Source organism: Alligator mississippiensis, chromosome 3, assembly GCF_030867095.1.
Source record: "Alligator mississippiensis isolate rAllMis1 chromosome 3, rAllMis1, whole genome shotgun sequence".
NCBI lineage: Eukaryota > Metazoa > Chordata > Crocodylia > Alligatoridae > Alligator > Alligator mississippiensis.
In genome coordinates, this window is record NC_081826.1 from 119,077,093 (window position 1) to 119,099,698 (window position 22,606).

The 22,606-nt window shown below is 41.0% G+C and overlaps 1 protein-coding gene across 1 annotated transcript in view; it reads left to right on the top strand.

Moving 5' to 3' along the window:
- Positions 1 to 22,606, top strand: part of MYLK4 (myosin light chain kinase family member 4) — a 98,845-nt gene that overhangs the window by 60,769 nt on the left and 15,470 nt on the right. The window contains exons 3-8 of the mRNA XM_014606696.3: positions 13,135 to 13,225; positions 13,747 to 14,167; positions 15,075 to 15,376; positions 18,758 to 18,863; positions 20,247 to 20,340; positions 21,300 to 21,409. Coding sequence (XP_014462182.1) covers positions 13,135 to 13,225; positions 13,747 to 14,167; positions 15,075 to 15,376; positions 18,758 to 18,863; positions 20,247 to 20,340; positions 21,300 to 21,409 — 1,124 coding nt within the window. The remainder of the gene's footprint in view (positions 1 to 13,134; positions 13,226 to 13,746; positions 14,168 to 15,074; positions 15,377 to 18,757; positions 18,864 to 20,246; positions 20,341 to 21,299; positions 21,410 to 22,606) is intronic.

The window sequence follows — 22,606 nt, forward strand, 5'->3', positions numbered from 1 at the left end:
AAGCTGGTTTCAAAGTATCTTCACCCAGCAAGGCTTCTCAGATGTCTCATAGCCTTTTCACTGTCAAATTCCATTGGAGTGCAAACAAACCCATCCCCAGAGGCCAACGTCATGGAGCAGAGTGCATTTAGGATGCTCAGCAAATGTCTTTTACTATATTTGTTTCACTTTAAAACTGGTTTAAAAAAAAGGACAGGGGTGTTCTACTTTCTCAGAAATCTGGGTGTCCCTTTACTTTATCATAATCAAATACATTTGGATGGCTTTTAAATAGCTTGAGCTTGATTTGCTGAGCCTGGGTATGTGCTAGAGAAGACTGGACATGAATATTTTAAAACAGATATTGTCTTTAAATTGTTGACCATCAGAGCAGTTCCTTCCTGACTAACCCAGCATGATGACTACCTCCAGCAGCCGTAGTTCTGCTACCTCAGTAGTAAATTCTTTGGCCAAAATATTTGATCCTAATGCTTTGCAAAATCAGGAGCCTCCTAATGATATGGGAACCATGCAAAATCCCCATGCTGCAATCAGATATGTCAGCTTCTCTGAAAATATTAATACCTTGGATATGAAGTTTACCTTCCTTGGTCAGAAAGTAGACAAGTTGTTGGCTGTGCAGGTCAATGTCCTTCAGAAGCTAAACAGTGTTTCCTGGGAAATCTGTTGCATTGAAGAAGACATTGGGATGTTAAAGGCAAAAACAACTGAACCTGAATATATCAGAGAAACAAAAGAAAAGCTAAACAGTTCTGAAATCCAGGGGCTCTACTTAGCAATGAGCAATACCCTTGCTGATATGAACAGGAGTGCACAGCAGCAAGCTAAAAGATTGGACGAAATGGAGCAAGCAATTCTGGGGTTACAGCAGCTGCTTGGGTTTTTGATCAAGAAATTGAAAACTTCTAGACTCAGTGTCTTAATTATCAAAGACCAGGCTTCTCCTAAGCTTCACAAAGGTGTTGTTTCCTTAAAGAAAGATGAAGTTGGACACATTTTCAGGACACAAATTTTGCTGGACAAAAAATATTTCAGTTCACTCCATAAAAACAATAAAAAGGTGAGTGTAGGTTTGCTTTTAATATTGCTGAGGAGTGTTATTATCTGGTACAGGTTTATTTTTTGGCATGCTCAGTGTTTTAAGTCATTAAAGTTAAGAGAGACAAATCCAGATGCTTTAGTCTAGAACTTGTTTAGACCTAACTAAGCAATTTTTAATGACAACAATGTAGAAAATCAGTGTGAACTGCAGGATTTTTTCCCCTAATGTTCAGTTTGCAGTATAGTGATTTTTATTAGAAGACATAATTAGGGGCCAATTCTCTTTCCATTGAACTCAATGATAACATTTACACTGATTTCAGTGGGAGCAAATTCGGACCCTAGGTTTTTCTTAGGTGTTCTCTGTATTTATAAACAACTGGGAAAGAGACAATACAATTTAGATGTTATATGACCTATTCCAAAGTTCACTGAAGTTCTCCCACTGATTTCAACAGGCTTGGAATCAGTCAGTATAAGTAATTTATTTCACAAAACAGCTTACTATATGTATTATCCTGCAATACTTCTGCTTCACCTGATATCAGGATAAAGGAAAGGTTGGTTTAAGCAAGAGTCGCAAGACTTGGCCCTGTTAGATTCATTGTAAATAGAACTTCAGTTTCTATAAAATAAAATAAATATTTTCAACCCATTTCAATATCAATGGAATTTCACTGCATTCTCTGTGAGCCTGATCCAAAAACCATTTATATCTGTGGAAAAACTTCCACTGACTAGAACAGACTTCATCATCAGTCCTGTAAGCTTGTTGTATTGCACTTAGTTTGGTAAACCTTGCCTCTGCATGTTACAATGATACAGTTTTACAAATTACTTTCAACACATTATTTGTTATATTAGCTCAACTAAAATTGCTGTTTTTCACAGATCCTTTGCTGCTTGCTTTTTACATTTTGTTTAAAGTTGCAAACATTGTTTCATGCATTAGAGGAGATGTTCTTGAATATCTCAAGCTTCAAATGTTGTGTGAAAGTGTTAACAGGAATGGTGCTACTTGATTTAGAAGTACCTGGCATTTATTCAGAGGCAGATGCCTCTTAATCTGGTTATCCTTAAACAGCCCCGCTTCTTAGTTAGGTAAGAAGTGCTGAAGCCAACACATGTAACTTAATAGAGTCTAATGGAATCTGAGCTGCAGAAAAGGAACATCTTGTAAAGTTCTTTCTTTCAGTAGATCAGGCCAGTCCTCTTATGAAAGTTATATAATTGTGCACGCTTCTTTCCAAGGCATCGATAATGGGATGGAAAATCAACCACTGTATAAAAGAATGAAAGAAAAAATTGATATCCTCCATGTTTCGAGGGTGTTGGTTGTAGCTGTGTTGGTCTAAGGATGTAGGTAGACGAGGTTCTTTGGGTGAATCTGATATCTTTTATTAGACCAACTAAGTAGTTGGAAAAACTGTTTTTTGCATGCTTTCAGGTACAAACATCCTTCTTCAGGCAGAAAGAGAGTCTGCAGTAGGTCACCATTCCCCCTTCCCCCCACACCCGCCACCAGCCACTCACCCATTGTCTCTCACCCCCTCTGATCCTCACTGCCACACACTTGTATTTTCACTGACCTGCATTCTAGGACAGCACAGAACAACTGCACTCTGAAGAAGGGTGTTTGTACCCAAAAGCTTGCAAAGAACAATTTTTTCCAACTACTTAGTTGGTGTAATGAGATATATCGCATTCACCCAAAGTACCTTGCCTGAAAAAGGCGTATTTTTATAGGATATTGTCAAATCTCAAGCTGTATTGAGCTCATAAAGAAATTCCAAAAAGTCTTTCTTTTCTTTACTGTCACCTCCTTTGTTGAGCTATACTCTAGTATGGAATGGAAAAATGGATGGAACAAGTATTACTTATTTGAAATATCCACCTTTTATTTTTAACTATATCTGTTGGTAAAACATTATTGTGAAAATCTCATGAAGTAAAGCCAGACATAAAAGTCTGATCTACTTACTATGTGGGTAGAAGTACAATTCTACTAGCATCAGTGGAATAACATATTCATAAGTGATTGTAAATAATAATTAAAACAAACCCATTATGTTTCTGAAGTCTGAATAAAACTAAGTCTGGGGTGGAGGAAGGAAGTGGTGGCAATGGAGGCAGAAAACCTGATGAGACAGAGTTTTTAGGTTTTTCTGGGTATGTCAACATTGCTCCCACAGTGCTCCCAGAAGGGCTGTTTTCACACTGAAGCTCCCAGAAGCCCTAACAATCAGTACCCCAGGGTGTCAGGTGCTGTAGAAACATATAGTAAAAGCAAAGTTTACTGATTAATTCCTGGAAGCATGCCATGTATACTGGAGAGCAAGGAGGATGGCATAGAAATTAGCTTATGAGAAGAGGGCAAATGGGCATACAAAGCTAGCATCCATAGTTTCATAGTAGGTAGGGTCAGAAGGGACCTGAGCAGATCATCAAGTTCAACACCCTGCCATGGGCAGGAAAGAATGCTGGGGTCAAACAACCCCAGCACGGTGTCTATCTAGCCTCCTTTTGAAGACCCCCAGGGTAGGAGCCAGCACCGCTTCCCTTGGAAGTTGGTTCCAGATCCTAGCCGCCTTGACTGTGAAGTAGTTCTTATGGATGTCTAATCTAAACCTGCTCTCCAACAACTTGTGGCTGTTATTCCTTGTTATCCTGGGGGGTGCTAGGGGAAACAAGGTCTCCCCCAAACCCTTCTGGTCCCCCCTAGTGAATTTATAGAGGGGGGACCTGGTGACCACTCACTAGGCCCAGCACTCTTTCCTGCCTATGCAGGGGGTCGGACTCGATGATCTATTGAGGTCCCTTCCGACCCTAACATCTATGAATCTATGAATAGGGGGGACCAGAAGGGTTTGGGGGAGACCTTGTTTCCCCTAGCACCCCCCGGGATAACAAGGAATAAAGGCCACAAATTGTTAGCGAGTAGGTTTAGATTAGACATCCGTAAGAACTACTTCACAGTCAGGGCGGCTAGGATCTGGAACCAACTTCCAAGGGAAGTGGTGCTGGCTCCTACCCTGGGGGTCTTTAGGAGGCGGCTTGATGCCTACCTGGCTGGGGTCATTTGAGCCCACTTGAAGATCTACAAGATCCCTTCCGACCCTACTTCTATGATCCTATGTCTGTGAAATAGTGTCTCCTGATATCTAGACTGAATCTACTCTCCATCAGCGTATGGCTATTATTCCTTGTTACTCCCAGTAGTGCTTGGGGGAACAGGGACTCTCCCATTGCCTGCTGGTCTCCCTTGGCCAGTTTATAGATGGCCACCAGATCCCCTCTCAGCCTTCTCTTGTGGAGGCCGAACAGGTTCAGGTCCTGTAGCCTCTCCTCGTAGAGCCTGCCCTGCTGTCCCCTGATCATGCGAGTGGCCCTCCTCCGGACCCTCTCGATGTTGTTCACATCCCTCCTGAAGTGCAGCACTCAGAACTGGCCTGACCAATGTCACATAGAGGGGGAGGATCACCTGCTTGGACCTGCTCGTGATGCATCTGTGGATGCATGACAAGGTGCGGTTAGCCTTCTTGACTGCGTCCCCACATCGGCGGCCCATGTTCATTTTGGAGTCTATAATGACTCCAAGATCCTTTTATGCCTCTGCACTGACAAGAGGGGAGTTCCCCAGCCTGTAGGTATGCTGCTGGTTCTTCCTCCCAAGGTGCAGTACCCTGCACTTGTCAGTATTGAATCCCATCTTATTCTCATCCGCCCACCCCTGTAACCTGTCCACATCCAATTGCAGCTTGTCCCTCCCTTCTAGCGTGCCCACTTTTCCCTACATCTTAGTGTCATCTGCAAATTTGAACAGGGTGCTTTTCACCCCCTCGTCCAAGTTGCTGATGAAGATGTTGAACAGTATGGGCCCGAGGACAAAGCCCTGGCAGACCCCACTGCCCACATCCCTCCAGGTCGAAAATGACCCATCCACCACCACTCTCTGGGGTGGCCCTCCAGCCAATTGGCGACCCATCCATGGCAGAGTAAAGGGGGAATATCCAAATGACACAGAGATGAGTGCAAAGAGTTGGTAAACTCTTTTGGGAAGTGGAGAAAGAACATATCTACACTATTTCTGTAGGTCTTGTTGGCACAGACACTCTTAAGGATGTTCACTCCATACCCAATCCAGAAATGCAGTGGTAATGCTATTCCAAGGGCATCTCCCTCACCATGGCCAACATTAAGACTGTTGTCTCTGGTGTTTGACAGTAGCCTTGTGATATGCACTTCAAATCAGCTTCACCTCTCCATTTCTCGGTTTGGTGCATGGGAACAGGTGTGTGATATGTATTTTGAAGACAGCCCTTCTGGGAGCACTGTGGGAGCAGTGCTGACAGACCCAAAAAACCCTAAAATCTCTGTCTCATCAGGTTTTCTGCCTCCATTGCCACCACTGCCTTCCTCCACCCCAGGTTTAGTTTTATTCAGACTCTAAGGGACACTAATTGGAATTGGTAGGCATTTTGCTCAAGTACATGCTGAATAAGCAGTTCCAGAACTGCCCTGATGATATTATTGCACTTTTAATATTTTGTTTGTTTTACTACATATCCCACATATGTTGGCTTGTCATTACCTCCTTGCATATGCATGTGATTTATTATAAAAGGATCATCATAAAATTATCATGTAAGTCAGTGAACAACAGCTGGATTTAGTAAACACATCCCAGTTTTAAGTAAAAACAGATTTAATTCAGTTCTGCATTGAGAATAATGGGACTTGGTATAATATCCGTCAGCTGAGACTGCTGAGTCTGGCTGCCACTGCAGAGCTGGCAACTACTGATGCTTGGGCAGACACAATCTCTTCTTCACCTGAGAGAGAAATGGAGTGCTTTCTACAAAACTACTAGAAATGACTTGAGCAGGCATTATATCAATGTTGTTTATGGCCTTCCCCTACCACCTGCTCAGTATGGGCTATCAAATTTAGGCTTAAAATGTTCCTGAAAAAGCAAAGAGAACATTTCCATAGGGAAGTAGGGGGCCAGGGAGGGTGGAAAGGGAGAGGAGAATAACAATGGCTTGCTTTCACTTATACCCAGTGTCCTGGATTATAAAGATGTAGCCATGAATCTCTGATACAGAAGCAGAAGGATGGTATATATCTTGAATGAAGTTGACCCATTAGTAGATGCTCTGTGCACAAATAAGAGTCCCCGCTGTTTTCCATACATTGGAGGTTAGGGAGAGCTGTCAAATACAGATATAATGTGCTAATAAAACTCAGGGTTTTTCTTACCTGCTTTCAGACTATACTCCTGCAGCTTCACAAAGTACCTTTGGTTAATCTCTAGTGATCCTCAACCAGGGTGTCACAGCATCCTGGGGGCAGAGCTGGCCGTGGGGAAAATGGCACCCTGGGCAAAATTGTATTTTGGCACCCCCTCCCTTTTTACCTCCCACCTTGCTGTGTGCATCTGCTTTTTCCTGAGACCTAAAGAAGAATGCACTGCATTTGGAAGCATATCTAACTCTATCCCAACCAAACATAAAAGATATCGCCCATAAGCATCCCTGCCTTCCATTGTTCTCAGATAAATTCTTGCCATCTGTTAATGAAGTAAATATATTCTGTATTCTAAGTAAAGGATCCCAATGCACCCATAATCCTGGGTTGTAAGTAACTTTGAAATTACCTCAGAAAAGGACAACCCCCTTCTTTTTCATTATTGGCTTTGGTGTCTTCCTGGCACCACCCTTGATCTTTCACACACATGCCAATGATGAGGACCAAAGCCTGGCTGGACAGCAGCCCTGGTGGAGCCTGGGCTGATTCCAAACACATTCCATTCAGCGTGTGCTGCCTTCAAGGTGAGGTACCACAGGAAAAAGCATGTCTATGAAGGTGAAATAAAGAAATCCCAGATTTATTTTTTTTTAACCCTGCCTGTTAAATGAAATGTGTTATTAGGAAGCCTGCGTTTTGGAATCCAATTAAAAGTGAGTCATCAAAGCTGTAGGGGATGATTTTGAAGTTTGTAACCATTTGGAAATCTCCCAGCAGCATGATTTCCCAAAAACAGCTCATGAAGTACAGTTCAAGGAGTCTGAACATGCTTGCCATGCATATCACAGTATGGTCGGCTCCAATGAGTAAGCCAAGCTGAGAAATATTTTCTGTTGCTTAATTAATGTGGTTGCAAGATTTTACCTAAGATTTGACAGGTGAAACTCAGAGCTAACTGTTCCATATCAAGAAAATGGCCATTGTTTGACTCTCATGATAGATCTCTTCTCCTCCATCTTCCGAGATGCAAACTGACAAAGTTGATGCCCACAAAAGAAAAGAAGCTATTTTGTATAAATGTGAAATTCTGGAGTAGTTTACAGATTGATCTCATCATGATGTAGGTGCAAATGAAGTATATGGGCCCACAGTGACAATGATGGAGGTAATTTCAGACCAGGACCCCATGGTGCTAGCAGCTGTACAACAGAACAAAAAGATATTTCATCTCCCGAAGAGGTTGCAAACTCAGTATGTTAAGAGATGAAGAAAAATACAGATAAATACAGAGACGCAAGGGAAAACAGGGAGACCTACTGGTCAGGTTTTACCATACCAGGCCAACCTTTGTCATGGTTTCCCAAGAAACATCTCATGTAGACACCTCAGCAAAGGAAAATTTTAAGAAGGGCTTTGAAAGACAGCAATGAAATGGTTCTGCACATATTTCTGGGGAGCTGCTCTTAGGATGAGGGTCAGAATGGGAAGAAGTATGAAGACACTCATTTGAAAATGTGCACAGGAATGATGGAGCTGGGCAGCATGGGCCAGTCAGAGGCGAGAGTTGACTTCCTGATACTGAGAATTGATAGGTAGAATGGTATTTGATAAGAGTCTTGATGAAAACATGCTTGCATCTATATCTGGATAGTGAATTCTCTTGTATTTGCTAACTGATTTTACATATGGATTCCCTGCACATCCTAATGAGGAATCATATTTCTCATGGCATTTACTTTACATTTTTGTGTGTGATTGATTAGGAGTTACAACTTGGACTTAGTCATGGGCAACTGGTGTCTCCTGAATCAGGGGAGGCATGTGCCCACCCCAATGGCCAGTCAGCAACCGGGGGGGGGGGGGGGGGGCGGGGAGGTCCTCCCATAGCTGATCACCCAGAAGCACGAGTGGGGCACCCGGAAGTGCCAGCAGTGCTCCTGGAAGTGCCAACAGTGCTTTTCTTGGTGCCCCCACTCCTTGGCCGGCACACACGGGGGGCACTCACACTCCTGCCTGTCCTCCCCGCCTGTCACCTAAGCAAAGAGCGCTGGTTGTTAGGGGGTGCACCAGTGCTCTCAGGGGGTGCACATGCACCCCTATGCACCCCCTATGCATCGCCACTGGACTTAGTATATACAAGAAGATTTTGTTTTAATGAACTCAGCCCCTCAAAGAACATGAAAGACAAGTTCCCTACAACGAAGTGCTTACTGCCTGTAGAGACAAGCAATAAATAATGACTTTGATACAATGACCACTATGAAACCTAGAAGCAGTGGAGCAGAGTTCCTCTGTGTGTGTATGTTTTGTGAGAAATAAATATCAGAATGTGTTTCAAAGGTCATTTAACACTACATTCTTCAAAGAAGTATATTTTGAGGAGGAATACAATGGTGAAGAGGACAGAGGATAGCTGAGGATTTACTTGAGTAAATCAGGCATGAAATGCATTTCTGATGCCAAAAGTTAGTATTTTAAGATTTCAGTCACATGCAAGTTGTTCTTCCATCTAGAAATACAGATACACAGAGAACATCTTACATGTTGGCTTAGTACACGACATAACTCTGGGTGCTAATTACCTGCTCAAGTGCTTCATATCATCACACAGATCAAGTAGCAAAATTATATCTATTAATGCAGGATGAACAGCTCTTATATAAAAGCTGGATATCTGATCCTAATAAGTCTATGGGAAATATCCTAGGCATCTATGAAACAGACACCAGATCAGTAGGCAATGCATTCTTTGCATATGCAAATTTCTATATATTGCTATCTGTTGAATGAGATTGAAGGGAAGTCATGGAATACCTCATTTTGACATCAAAAGAGCTGCAACAGAGTAATAAAGGAGCTGTAAACTATAACTTCTGGGCTGCTTCATGAAGCCATTCATTATAAAATTGCCTGTGTGGGAAGAAAATCAAAGGGTTTTATAAGGTGAATAAAAAAAAGTGGAAGGCTTGCTAGAAAAACATTCCAAGGTTAGTCCTGGTGTAGTAAAAAGAAAGAATTTAACTAAATACAGCTCATTAAAAAAAAGTCAGATGTCCATTAAAAAACATTAATTTTTGACTGACTTTTCAATTGCTATTAAAAATATTATATTTATACTTATGGTTGCTCAATGCTTAATTACTAATATTTCTTTTCATAATGCATCTAAAATATATCTATCTAATTTCTGAAAATAGTCTTATCCATCAGCCTATACTAAAGGCTTTAATGACCCTTGAACATTATGCTTTATTCTGCCACCATTACATCTAGTACGCACTCCGTCTCTGTGTTACGTGTTAATGTCCAGAAAATATCTTTTAGAATACATGATAATTGCATTAATGCAGCCACCTTCTTGTTTTGCTAAGTTTGCAGGCATATAAAATGTAACCCTTAATGTTTACCTTTGGGACAATTTTGAAAGAAAAAGCAAACTATATTGGAAGTTCCATCTTTGTATGAATAAGAAGAATGTCCAAGAATATAAGCCTAATAGTGTTATATTCATGCCCTTGAAAAAAATTGTGTCTCATTTCCATTCTGGACAGCTTTAAACATTAGAATCCCATGACTAAGAAAAATTGTTTCATATGAGTTTAGAAGCTGCAAAAAGAAAGAATGCTACTTATCCAAAATCAAGACTAAAAAATCCCTGTGGATAGGTTTGGATGAAAAGGGTTTTCAAAAGCACCATAAAAAGGCTCAGGATGCAATATCATATGGAGCAAATAGCACATGTATCTATGATGCATGCTTTTAAGGTCATATTGTCTAAGGAGACTTGGGGATACAAACGATGCCTCTTGTATTTTCTAACTCTTTTCTTCCTTCTCTTAGAATATTTTATTTCTCGTTGTTTCCCTTAGATTTAACTGTACAATGAACTTAGCAGTTTTAGAGGTGCCCCAAGCTTTTTTTGAGGGCACACTATGCATAACCCTCTGCTCTCAAGAAATTTCACAGGAACCACACAAAATGTGTCCCCATAGGAGAAGCTCTGATAGAACACTGATAAAGTTCCCCTACGCTAAGATTTGACAAGTTAAACACAACATTCATGAGTTACCTGTGATTAGGAAAAACATCATCATATGAAACTTAACCTCACATATTTATGATTATTTCTATGCTGATGGGGAGTATTTGTCAAACTACCTGTCTTACCAAACATACCTACACTTTACCCTAGTATACTCACAACCTGCTCCTTAGTTATCATGAACAACCTCTGTTTATTAAGTCTGAAGAATATAGGTAGAAGCTTCAACACATTACATTTTATTCCTGCTGCAATAGGGTTTTTTTTAATTTAAAATAATATGAACTTCTCCATCTGCTGCTAAAATATAGGAGTTCAGAAATGATGTTTGAATAAATAGTGTAGTAATTTATTTAACTCCCTGGCATCAAAGACACTTGGCATCATACAAAATTCCACTGGGCAGATTTTCAAAAGCTGGCTTCTCTTTTTCACACCTGCAAACTGCAAGAAACTTTTATGGGAAACACTGGATGCCTGCAAAAATGAAATTTGGCCCCATGTATCAAAGGTTTTGGAAACCACTTGCTTGGATATTTGCTCAGCTGACTATATTTGATTATAGGTAATGTCCTCAGCAACATGGCGAGGATGACATGCTTACAGGAAGCTGAGTGCATTAGTAATTGTGGTAACTTAACAGAATGAATCAATCCAAAGTTTCACCCTCCTCCTTTAGCACTCTTCACCACAGAGCAGAAAACTAAGGCAAGCACTGAGTGACTCTTTGTGATATGGGTAGACATAAGGAGAGAGATTTATGGAGCATCTTAATTTGTGCAAGTATCCAGTTTATATTATGAAGGAAATTAAGCTCGCTTCATATCATAGCTGGAATCCTGTAAAGACTAACATTGTTCACAATCTCTGTCAGTCTCAATTCTTTCCCTCAAAGCAGTTTCCCTGACTGCTGTGGATTAATATTTTTAAAATGGACTTGCTAAGTGAAGATGCAAATTATACATTTTATTTTCTAACTCAGTAGGTGCATCTACACATGCAAATAATCCAGGAACAGTTTACTCTCAAGTAAACTCTCCCAGGTATATGTCCACATGTACAGCACGATGGGAGTAGATTTGCTGCTCCTGCTTCTTGTGGTCTTGCACTGGGCCCCTGCAGCAGCCCGGGGGAGCTCTAGGCTCCCCCTGGGTGCTAGCCCACAGGCCAGGAGACAGAGAGGCTGGAATTGCGGAGCTGGCACTGGGAGATAAGGATCTCCCAGTCTGGGCCCCGTGATTGCCTCTACGTTGTTCCTTCCCGGGCTCCAGTGGTGGAGCCTGCCCCAGCAGCAGGCAGCTCCCAGGGACAAGCAGTGATCTCCTGACCCCTGCTGCCCAGCTGACTGGGAGCACATTTGCTGTGCAGTAAGTAATCTCGAGTAAATTTGCTACTTGCATTTGCAGGTAGAAAATTTAGTTGCGATTAGAGCCAGTCACTGCTCAGTAAGCGTCTGCATGTGTAGACGTGGACACTTACTGCACAGCAACTAGCTCTACTGCGCAGTAAAGCGTCTCATGTAGATACACCCAGGATTTTTCAAAATGCATTCCATGGAACCCGGAGGTTCCACGATAGGTTATCAAGGGTTTCACAAAGAGATATGGGGTAATAGTGGAGCAGACTGGGTGACCTGGCTCCATGTCAGCTCTCACAGCCTGTGCAGCCAGGGTTGATATGAAAGAGTTCCATGACTTTTGGAAGTTTGAAAATGATTGTTCTAACTTGTTTCTTCCTTCTCTTAGCATGCTTTATTTCTGTTTACTTCCCTTAAAGTTAACTATTCAATGAACTTAGTAGTTTTAGAGAGTACATGTGGTTTCCACTTAGTACCTATTGTCCATATAGTTCTACTAAATTTTTGTAAATATCCAGCAAAGTAGTATCCATTTTGTGTGCACGTGTGTGTGTAAACATAACATGCTGCTTTCATTGGTGATTCAGAGAGAAAGATTCATCACAGTAATTTAAGTATCTCTATTTTTCATACCCTTTTTGACCCATTTCTATTATTAACAATTTGTATAGTTCATTGTATTAGTTTGACATTAGAAAGAAAGTAGAGGGGAATGGAATTCTGCTGAACATGTTATGGATTGTTATAGTCTAGGAATGGCTGGTGGGAAAGATGCCAAACAAATTCCACCAGGATATTACTAAATAGCTACAAATGCATGAATAGAAGTTAAGTTTTATGCTCAGTACAAAGCTCCTCTAGATGTCAGTATAACATTGTAAAATATAGATATGGTAGGCTACAAAACTAATACTGTGGTTTATATGCTCAGATTTCAGGTAACTTTTTCATCATCTTGCAATAAATTATATTGGATCATTAAAAAATGTTTTTACCAGATGTTGATTATTAGCAAAAATCTATTTGAAATCTGTCAGTAAGGCTATTATTGAATATTTTAATAGAAAAATTAAATATTCCTAGCTTTATTTTAGACTAGCCAACCCAGTTTTTCGCAGCTGGTGAGGCAACAGCTAATTTCTTGAGGATTATTTTTCAGTCCCAACAGCTTAATTCTGCTTTCGTGGGCTATTTTTACATGAATATAATTCCATTGATTCCAACTGAGTTCTCCCTGCTTTCTGCTGATGCAAGCAGCATCAGGCTGCTGGTGTCTAAACCCAAGAGCCCTCATAAGTAGCGTGAATAATATTTAAAGTTTTTTTTTTTTTTATTTAATTCACACAAACTGTTTGGTTTTGCCCACAAGAGAAAGTGTGATTTCACAATGAGTAGCAAAATATGAAAGCTGTGCTGAGTGACTAAAGGATCATTTGTATTCCCACAGTTGATCACAGACCAGAAAACAATAGAGAAGTCATATTTAAGAGTGCAAGGAACAAAAAATGTAAAAAAGCAGAACTTCTCCGATTCCACAGGTAAGAGAATTCATACTGCTCCGGTTCTAATGCATAGCCCAACTGCAGTACCTTTAGTTACTCACACAGAGACAGACTTACTCATACAACCAGTCTGACTGAAGTCCATAGGCTACTCCCATGACTGGGTCCTAGCCAACATGAGTAACAGTTGCCCACTCAGCATCTAAATATGTAAAGATCATTTGCCATGTCATGTGTAGTACATTAAGCTTTGTATGGCCATAAGTACTCCAAGGAAGTGCTTTACTTAAAAAATATATTATATTACCCATAGCTTGAAACAAGTTTCGGTAAGAAAAATGTTTATAAGGAAAATATATGAACATGTAGCTCCATTACATACTAGATAAACACATTACTTTGCTTGATGCTCATGACCATTACCATTGTTTAGGAAACATGTACATAGACCTTGGAAACTGGAGGAGAAAAGCAGGAATTGACTCAGAAAACAACTGAAATTATACTAACCATGCAAGACTTTGTTAATATCCTTGGGATTTTCTTATTGTTTCTAGAGGGAGCCATCCAGAAGAATGAGTCCTTCTCTCACACAGAAAGGGTTCATAAGCTCAACAAGGAAAATACTGAAAAGGCAAATGGCTTTTTGATTCAAGAGCCAAACAACAAAGGGAAAGGTTTGGAATGCTACTATCAATACAGAGGGAGCTCTGTTCAAAACAGGGAAGAGGATACTGTTGATGGCAACAGTCAATGGATAAAGGACAAAGAAGAAAGAGAGGAGAGTAAATCCCTGGAAGGTGGGAAGAGGCTTGATGGACAGGATGCCTCTGCTGAAGAAAGGCAAGAGGAGGAAGATGGAGAAGCAGAAGAAGAGGAGGAGGAGAAGGATGCAGCAACTGTGTCCCAAAATGAAGATGAGAGACATGGTGATGGGGATCCATCACAAAGCCAGGGCCAAGATGGACTGCCCCAAAGGTCAGGTTTAAAACTGCACACAAGTTTATTTTTAAAGACTCATACAGTAAAAATCCATGTAATTCAAACATCAATCAAGGTGGGTGGTAAATATATGAACAATTTTTATCTGATGAATGATGAGGTAAATTCACTTCACTATATCCAAATAAAAATGTTTTTAACAGACTGGGTCCAAAACGATTTGCTACATGTGGGCCATTTGCTCAGAAAGAGGTTTAGGCATAAGAGAAAGGCAGTTGGATATGAAGCAGTTCTATATCTCTGTAACCCTCCACATCATGATTATATCCCAGCAGTATTGCCATGTGAGGGAAGTAAGGTTAGTATAGGCAGTGTGATGGGTTGAAATTGTACCGCAGCAGTGACTAATGTAAGTAGTAAAATGGAACTATGACAATTTGCGCAGGGAAATTAACTCATTAACTTGTTTTCTATATTTCCTTCTGTGCTGTATTATTTGTAGCCCAGAAGGCAGACTAGATTTGTGCAATCAGAGATGGATTAGCAAAAGCTTTTGAAAGCAGAGGGCTTGTTTCATCAGACACTGTGAATGGACTGCAGTAAGTAGAGGTGCTAAATAGAAAGCAGTGATTAGAATATTTGTAGCCCATCAACCTTAAAGCAGGGATCTTTAGAAGCAAAGAGAAATCCTAATGCTTTTTCACTACTTTAAAGATGCTGTCAATGGCAAAATACTAACTCCTTAGAATTCGGGCAGTTGTTTCCAAAATAGAGAATTTGATACAGTTGGAATTAACCATCATTTCATTCTGCAGGGCAAGCTTAAAATAGTTTGTTTACTCTTAACATTTTACACAATGCTTTTAAAACAATCAGCTATTTTTCACCTATTTCCCTCCTGCTTTAAGTTTAGACTGGTCTAACACAATACTTTGTCCTGCAGGTATAAAGGAAATGAAAAAGTTAAAGGAAAGGAATCTGCAAGAACAGACTCCCAGAACACCGAGCAGAATTGCCAATTTGAGCACAGTATTAGCAGCAAACTTCGAGTGAATGAGGAAGGCTTCATGAAAGATGACAACAAAGAGAGCAGGGTAGATACGGAGAGCGCTGGTGACAAGCAGGAACCTGAAGCTATTAAACCAAATGCCCCACAAGAACTAGAATCAGCTGATTCTACTGGAACAGAGAGTGAGACCCATGCAGAAGCATCTATAGAAGATGATGATTCTGTGGCTTTGAATGGTAAGAAATTGCACCTGGGCAGAAACCTCCCCCCAGCCTGAGCCCCATCTGCCCCATGTACCTATTTACATTCACTGACATGTTGCCAAGGCTATATGCCCTCCCCCACCTTGCTTCTCTCATTCCTTGGAGATCTCAGAACATCAGAGACTCCCTAGACCTGAAGAAGGGTGATTGTGTCTGAAAGCTGGCAAAGAGCTTTTTTCCAACTACTCAGTTGACTTAATAAGAGATATCACATCTACTAAAAAAACCTTGCCTGTCAATTGTGAGTAGAAGCATTTGTTCATTGGCTAGAGCTAGGTGTAAATCAGTGTAGCAGGTTTTTTGAGGCTTCTGTCCCAAGAGAAGGAAGTAAAAAGTGGCCTGGGAAAATTAGGAGGGACTCCTTGCTTCTTGACTGGCTGCCAGGGATACACCAACCAAAGAAGGTTGAAAAGCCCTGATGTATGACATTGCATAGCAACAAAATAATTTATTTAGTTTACCTTTAGATGCTTCTGGAGTGTATATTACCATAGTATCTGCACAATTCTGGATGTGGGTTGAAAAATCCTGTTGCTCAGAGCCACTAAAATCTGAAGTGGGAACAACTGAAGCTTTTAAATTAGATTATATTAACTCCTACATAGAACCTTTTTTGATGTCATTGAGCACCTACACAAGTAGTGCCCTTGATCTCAATAATGGAGTGCTCACAAGGGAGAGACAAGTTTCCAGACCTGGACTGCTGGTTTATAATTTCAGGGCCTGATTAATGCATATGTAAATGAACAGATGATCTGAAGGACTTAAAAGGACATATATAAATATATACACATACACACATATGTGTCTAAAATAATGGAAGAACAAATGAATCCTGTGCTTTAAAAAAAACCGTATTATCATACAATAACATTCCATAATAAACAGAAAGATGTTTAGATCGTATAATATTGTAGTGTTCATAAAATCTTAAGCTTGAAGCATATTTAACTCCCTACAGGCAGTTCTTTTAAAACTGGAGAAGTTCCTTGTATGAGCAAGGGACAGGATCTCTGTAAAGAAAAAAGGGTAAAAAATCAGGGACTCTCACAGGATGGTGCCAGTTTCCAGGCTTAGTATTTTACATGCACTTTTGAGTAAAATTTGACATTGGATCAGACTGATGATCATACTGGTCCCATCCATCCTTTAACCTATTAAATTAAAACATCCTAGCCAAGAGATGCTAATATTTTATGGGCTTAGCAATCTCTTTTGCAAACCTGTCTCGTGCTGTTATCATTTATAATGTGGATTCCTGGAAGTTTGTAGTCTTTTATAGTCAAATCCTGCCCAAAGGGTAAGAAAGTCTCTTGGCATTTCTATAGGACCTGATAAAATACAAAGGACTATAGAGGCCTCCCATTTAACCACCACAGAATCCAAAATAGATGCCAGGATTCCAAGAGACCTGGCTTTTCACAATTCCTTGACCATGAACTAATTCACTGGCCATATAGGTTATTAACATGTTTTTAAAAATCTAGGTACACAGCTGGTGTCCTGGAAAACTGGACTTTTTTGTAAATAGGGACAATCCACTATTCCCTTATTGGGCAAAAATGTTTTAGCCAGCTGCATGCTGTCATGGATTTTTTTTTGTTTTTGTTTTTTATTTTTAATCATTTTCACTGAAGTAATGAACAGTTTTAAAATTGCTTAACAAGTTCCACACAAAGGAGAGCCAGCATTCCAGACCACAGAGATCATATAGAAATGTTGCCACTCTGGCCTTCCTTACTAGTCAAAGAAGTATTTGTCACCTTGGTCAGCCAAAGGTCATTCCCAGGAAAAATCAATCAACTGAAAAACAATGTGGGCATGGAATGAAAATCTAAAGACAAATTACAGGCTAAAATATAAAGACAAATTATGGTCAGAATAGGGATTATTACACAAGTCAGGCAGTGAGGTGCAATGGATAGGACACGAGTGCAACCCAACACTAGCATTTACTCTGTGTGACTTTGCTCTGTGCCTCTTTCCACTTTCACTTTTAAATGAAGGATTTTCAGGGCACTTACCACGATTTTTATATGTCCTGGGGTCTGATTTCAGTTGGAAACTTTAAATGTGACTATGTAGCAGTAGAGTAACCACAAGAAGACAACCAGGGCACCAGCCTAATGCACCAACTTCGGGGGGAGGGTGGCACAGAAACAGCAGCCTTTGAACTGCTGGCATGGCCAGGGTTACCAGCAGGCTGCCTGCAGCTGTTGACCCTGTAGCGCCACTGCTACCCAGGGAGCAGAACCAACCAGCTATGCCTCTGCTACATGGATTTGTGCATGGGAAGCTATGCCAGTGCAAAACTCCCTAATGCTGACAAGCCATAAATCTAGCCTTTAAACATAAATGCCATGGAAGGCAAAATGAAATATTACATAATTCAGAAGCTAGTAGTTGGAGGCACTCTTCATCATGTATGATGGAGGCAGGCAAATGGCATAGATGGGTCTAGAGAAGGTCACAGTGATTCTTACTGGCTTTTTGAAAAATGGCAGCAGCCACCAGTGGTATCTATAACTGAGTGTGTGTGGTGCCCCCAACCCTCTGTAGCTTTAAAATAGTGTTGTTGAGGCTACATGCCCTCCTTCACCTTTTGCTAAGAAAAGAAGCTCCCAACCCCTGATGTGGAATATGTAGTGATCAGTGGGTTCAATAAGTAGGCATACAATGAATGAGAAGAAGTAACAACAATGAACTTTATTGTGGAGCAGTTGGCAACTTCTGCAGACCCTGCCTCTCACTAACTAACTAACCTGACTCAGGAGCCATCTCCCAGTTGCCAACCTCTATAATATTATTAGTTAGGGAGCATCTTTAAATTACAACTACTAACACTTCAAAAGACAAAAATATTAATAGGTGCAGAAATCAGCAGCACCTTAGCAAAACAAATGATTCCTCACTGAAGTGCAACTTCTCCATGAGATGGGAGGCTGTAGGAGGCCTCAAAGAGAAAAGAACCACAGCAAGAAAGTGCAGGATGGGAATTATAGCCTCTACACTGATGTAATGTAGTACTGATTTTGGGGTTGACCATGAGAGCCAGAAGGTTGAGTTTGATAACAATTGACACCCAGGGGCTGCATCTGTATATATATTTGAATGTATTTGTGCCATTTTGGAAAAGAAGGGCTCCCTTTCTCTTAATTCCTGATGTAGCATCCCTTCTGAGAATATCAAATTCATTCAGTCTGCATTCAGTAACAAGATTTTCTTCTGAGCCCAGCAGAAGATGTGACTTTGAATGAAAATTTGTGGTCAGTGCATTAAATCCTTAACTATCACGTTCCCAAGTGGTTTTCCAGTCAGTACTAGCATACCATCTGCCTGTCTTGTGTTTCGTAGATGATAGCCAAACTCTTCCAGCACCATTTGATCATCGAATCGTCTCAGCAAAAAGTGCGGGGATCAGCAGTTATTATTATGTCAACAAGAAGGACGTTCTTGGACAGTAAGTGGAATGAGCGCTATCAGCAGAACTTTACCTCAGCCAGTGGCATGCAAGAAACAGGGTCATATAGCCATTTTTCACTAGATGGATCTCAGGGAAGGGTGTTTTGCATTGTCCTGGCATCCAGTGGATGAGATCAGTTCAATACAGTGTATATATTTTATTGCCGTTTATCAATTTTGTCCAATAAAATCCAGTCATTACAGTAGTGATAATGCAATATTTTGGACTTTTCACTATATTGGTTTAGGACAGCAGGTTCTGCCTTTATCTATTGCCTCCTAAATTGAAAGAGTATCTGAAGATGATGTAATACAAATATATTTCAATTTTTAAAGATAATTTATAGAAGGAAACAACCAAGAATGTATTCGTTTAGAGGATGAATAGCATACCATATTTTCTCACATATAGCCTGTATTTTCCCCAAAAAACAGTTGGGAAAACTGGGGTACCAGGAAAAGGGCTGCCCACAGGTCCAGAAATTGGGGGGGGGGGGGGGGCGGCGAGGGGGAAAGAGCAGTGGCAGCTGGAAGCCATGGCAATTCATGCTGTTATCATTCTCACCGTCCCTCTTCCTCCCTGCCACCAAATTTCCAAACCCATGGAGAGCCTCCTTCTCCAACTACACACCAGATCAGGACAGCACAAGGCGGGTGATCCATGGCTGGATGTGTGCCATGTCTTACCCAGCACATGGCCCTAGACCTGGCAAATGGCTCAGGAGCCAGAGTGCAGCCCCAAAGCCAACATGCTGGATTGGGCCCTATTGGAGAGCCCCATCTCCAGTGTACTGGATGGGGCCATGGTGTGAGCCCCAGTCCCAGTGCATGGCCCCAGCCACAGTGTGCAGTCCCTAGCCCCAATACAGCCAACACCCCCCAATCCCAGTGCACAGCTCCCAACCCCAGAAACCCCAGCTTACCTGTACTCCAAGGTAATTTTTTTCCCCTTCTTGAGGTCTTCTAAAAATAGGGTGCATGTTATATTTGGGAGCATGTTATATGAGAGAAAATATGGTATTTAGGGTGAAATTGTTTCCCTTACATAAGCAGCTGTTTTGAATACTCCGGCTTTGGGCTTTGTATGACTAAGCTGGCTTCCTATGGGTTCATAATTATGGAGTGAATGTTACTGAGTCAAATAATATAAAGAAGTTCCTAAATAAAAACTGTGTGAGCTTCATGTACTTAAATGTAACAAGTGTTATTCCTAAAATCAGATAGTGATCCAAAAATTCAAATGGAATATGGTAGGTTCATTGGGAGTCACCTACCTAGGCCAAGTGATAACTTTAAGTGTATAAAATTCATACTACATGCTAAATGCAAGGTCTAATTGTTTTCACCAGAAGCTGAGGGTTTTCTTTTTTTTTTTCCCTAGAGGGAGATTTGGTCAGGTGCACAAATGTAAAGAAAAAGCAACTGGTCTCCAGTTAGCAGCAAAAATTATAAAAGCCAGAGGTTCTAAGGAAAAGGTAGGTAATCTTGTAACGTGAACATTTCCTTCTCCAGTATATCCCCACTCAGGGCTCCAAACAGAGAAGTAAGGCTGGAAGGGACTTCAAGAGATCACCTTATTCCAACCTGTGATCAAACCTGCAACATCAGTATTATTAGCACCATGCTCTAACCTACTAAAATATATGTGTTGACTTCATGGTCCACAAGCCATCACTTCTGCTTGATGGCCTAGGTTACAGTTAGCTTGTCTATTTGTTTCCCTTTCCTTGAAATTACCCCATCACCAACCTTTTCTTTAATTTTTTTGGTATTTTTTTTAGTCGCCATTTTTCATATCTTCAACTCCCCCACCCTTCTATCAATCTTATTAGCAACATTTTAAAATGTAAGAGTGTTTACCAGCTTTCAGCTTAGCACATTCCCTCAGTAAAGAAATGCAAATAGGGGGGTTTATTTTTCTGGATTTTAGTAGAAAGGATGGTGTGGGATCTAGTCGCCAGGACACAAGAGTTGAGAGGGATTTGTCTTTACCTATGTATGGCACTTCTGAGTCTTGTATTCATGGCACAAGGGCTATTACTGCCTGCCACAGTGTCACTGATGGTTCCTGCTTTTCCCCATTCCCCAAACCAGTGTGAGGTGACTGCCAGCGGCACCCAAAGCTTACTCTCCTCACTAAGTATTACTCTGACTGCCTACCACTATATTTGGCCTGTGTTATACAGGAAATCAAACCAGATGATCTAATATTCTTCTCTTCTGGCTTCCAAAATCTATAAATCTGTAAAGATTCATCTGGTGGCAAGAACAGCCAGAGAAAGAATGCCAGGGTTGGTGGACATGGGGCAGTGGTGAGAATATAACTTATGATATACTTATCCACATCACTCCAAGTCAAGCATTGACCTTACCCCTATTTGTTAGCTCTGTTTTATAAATGCCACAGGTATAATATATTCCTTACTTTTCACAGAATGAGGTTAAGAATGAAATCAATGTCATGAACCAGCTGAACCACGTGAACCTTATCCAGCTGTATGATGCCTTCGAATCCAAAAATGACATTGTTCTGGTCATGGAATAGTATGTGTCTCTTTCCCTCTCTTTTTGACCTTGTACCTTGTCTCAAGATTTTAGTTTTCCACATACATTTTCGCTGAAACTAGAGATGGAGCTTCTCTGAGGTAGAAAGGATATATGAAATATTTCACAAGTCACAGGAAATAGGATTTAAGAAACAGTTTTCCATAGTATACATTTGCTAATTTTTTGAACAGTGCTCCACTCTCCTGATGATTTAAGACATGTCTACCCATTACACCATTGCCTGATACTCCACAGAGAGAGTATTTAGATGACAGCCATGTGATGTAGCCTCTGTAATTTCCATTAGGTGTTATTCTGTCATCCATGAAACAGACCTCTTGGAAAATCTCCAGTTTATGTGAGGCAAATAAAAAGGAGCCTTGCAATGGAGCAAGAAATAAAGCCAACCCTTTACTGCTGAGCAGTACCCTCACATTGGGTGCCTAGGCTGGCTTAATGGTCATTACAGCCAGCTTAGAGGTGGGGTTAGACACAAATCAGCCTCATGGCACAGGAGAATCTGGAGCAGATTATCTAGAGGAAGCTAAAGCTGTTGTATCATGCACATGGAGGAGGTTAGGACAAGGTGTACATTATATTGACTTTGACTTGTCTTAGCTTCCTCAGCCTTAGGTTCACCTCTGGATTTGGCTTGCATACTTCATATATAGCACAGTTAAAGCAAGGAACAAATACAAGCTCCTGTATAATATGACATAGGACCCTAGAACCTGGAGGATCCTGGGGAAGCTTGGATCTTGATTCAGGACATTGATTCTCCGTCACATGAGACTAATATGACTTCATTGATTTCCCTGGCTCAAAGCAGCATAGAACAAACAGTGACATAACTAAGGTGGGGCAACCAGGGCAGCTGCTTTGGGCACCGACTTCGGTGGGAGAGAGGACAGGAAAAATGGCTGCTGTTGCAACCACACAACCATGCCAGCCATGCGAGGGTGACTGGAAATCACCACTGCCCATGCAGATAGCAGCTGCCCTGGGTACCCGCCCATGTCATTACACTTCTGTCTCCAGTGCAAACTAACCATGCTCCAGAGTGGTATCCTCAAGCACACTGTACTACCCCCTTGTGAGATTCTTTTGGATATGTTAGCAGTGTAGTCATGTTTCCCCGGTGGCAAGGTAATTGGTCCTGTCAATCAGTGGCATCAACTAGCCCACCTGAAACAC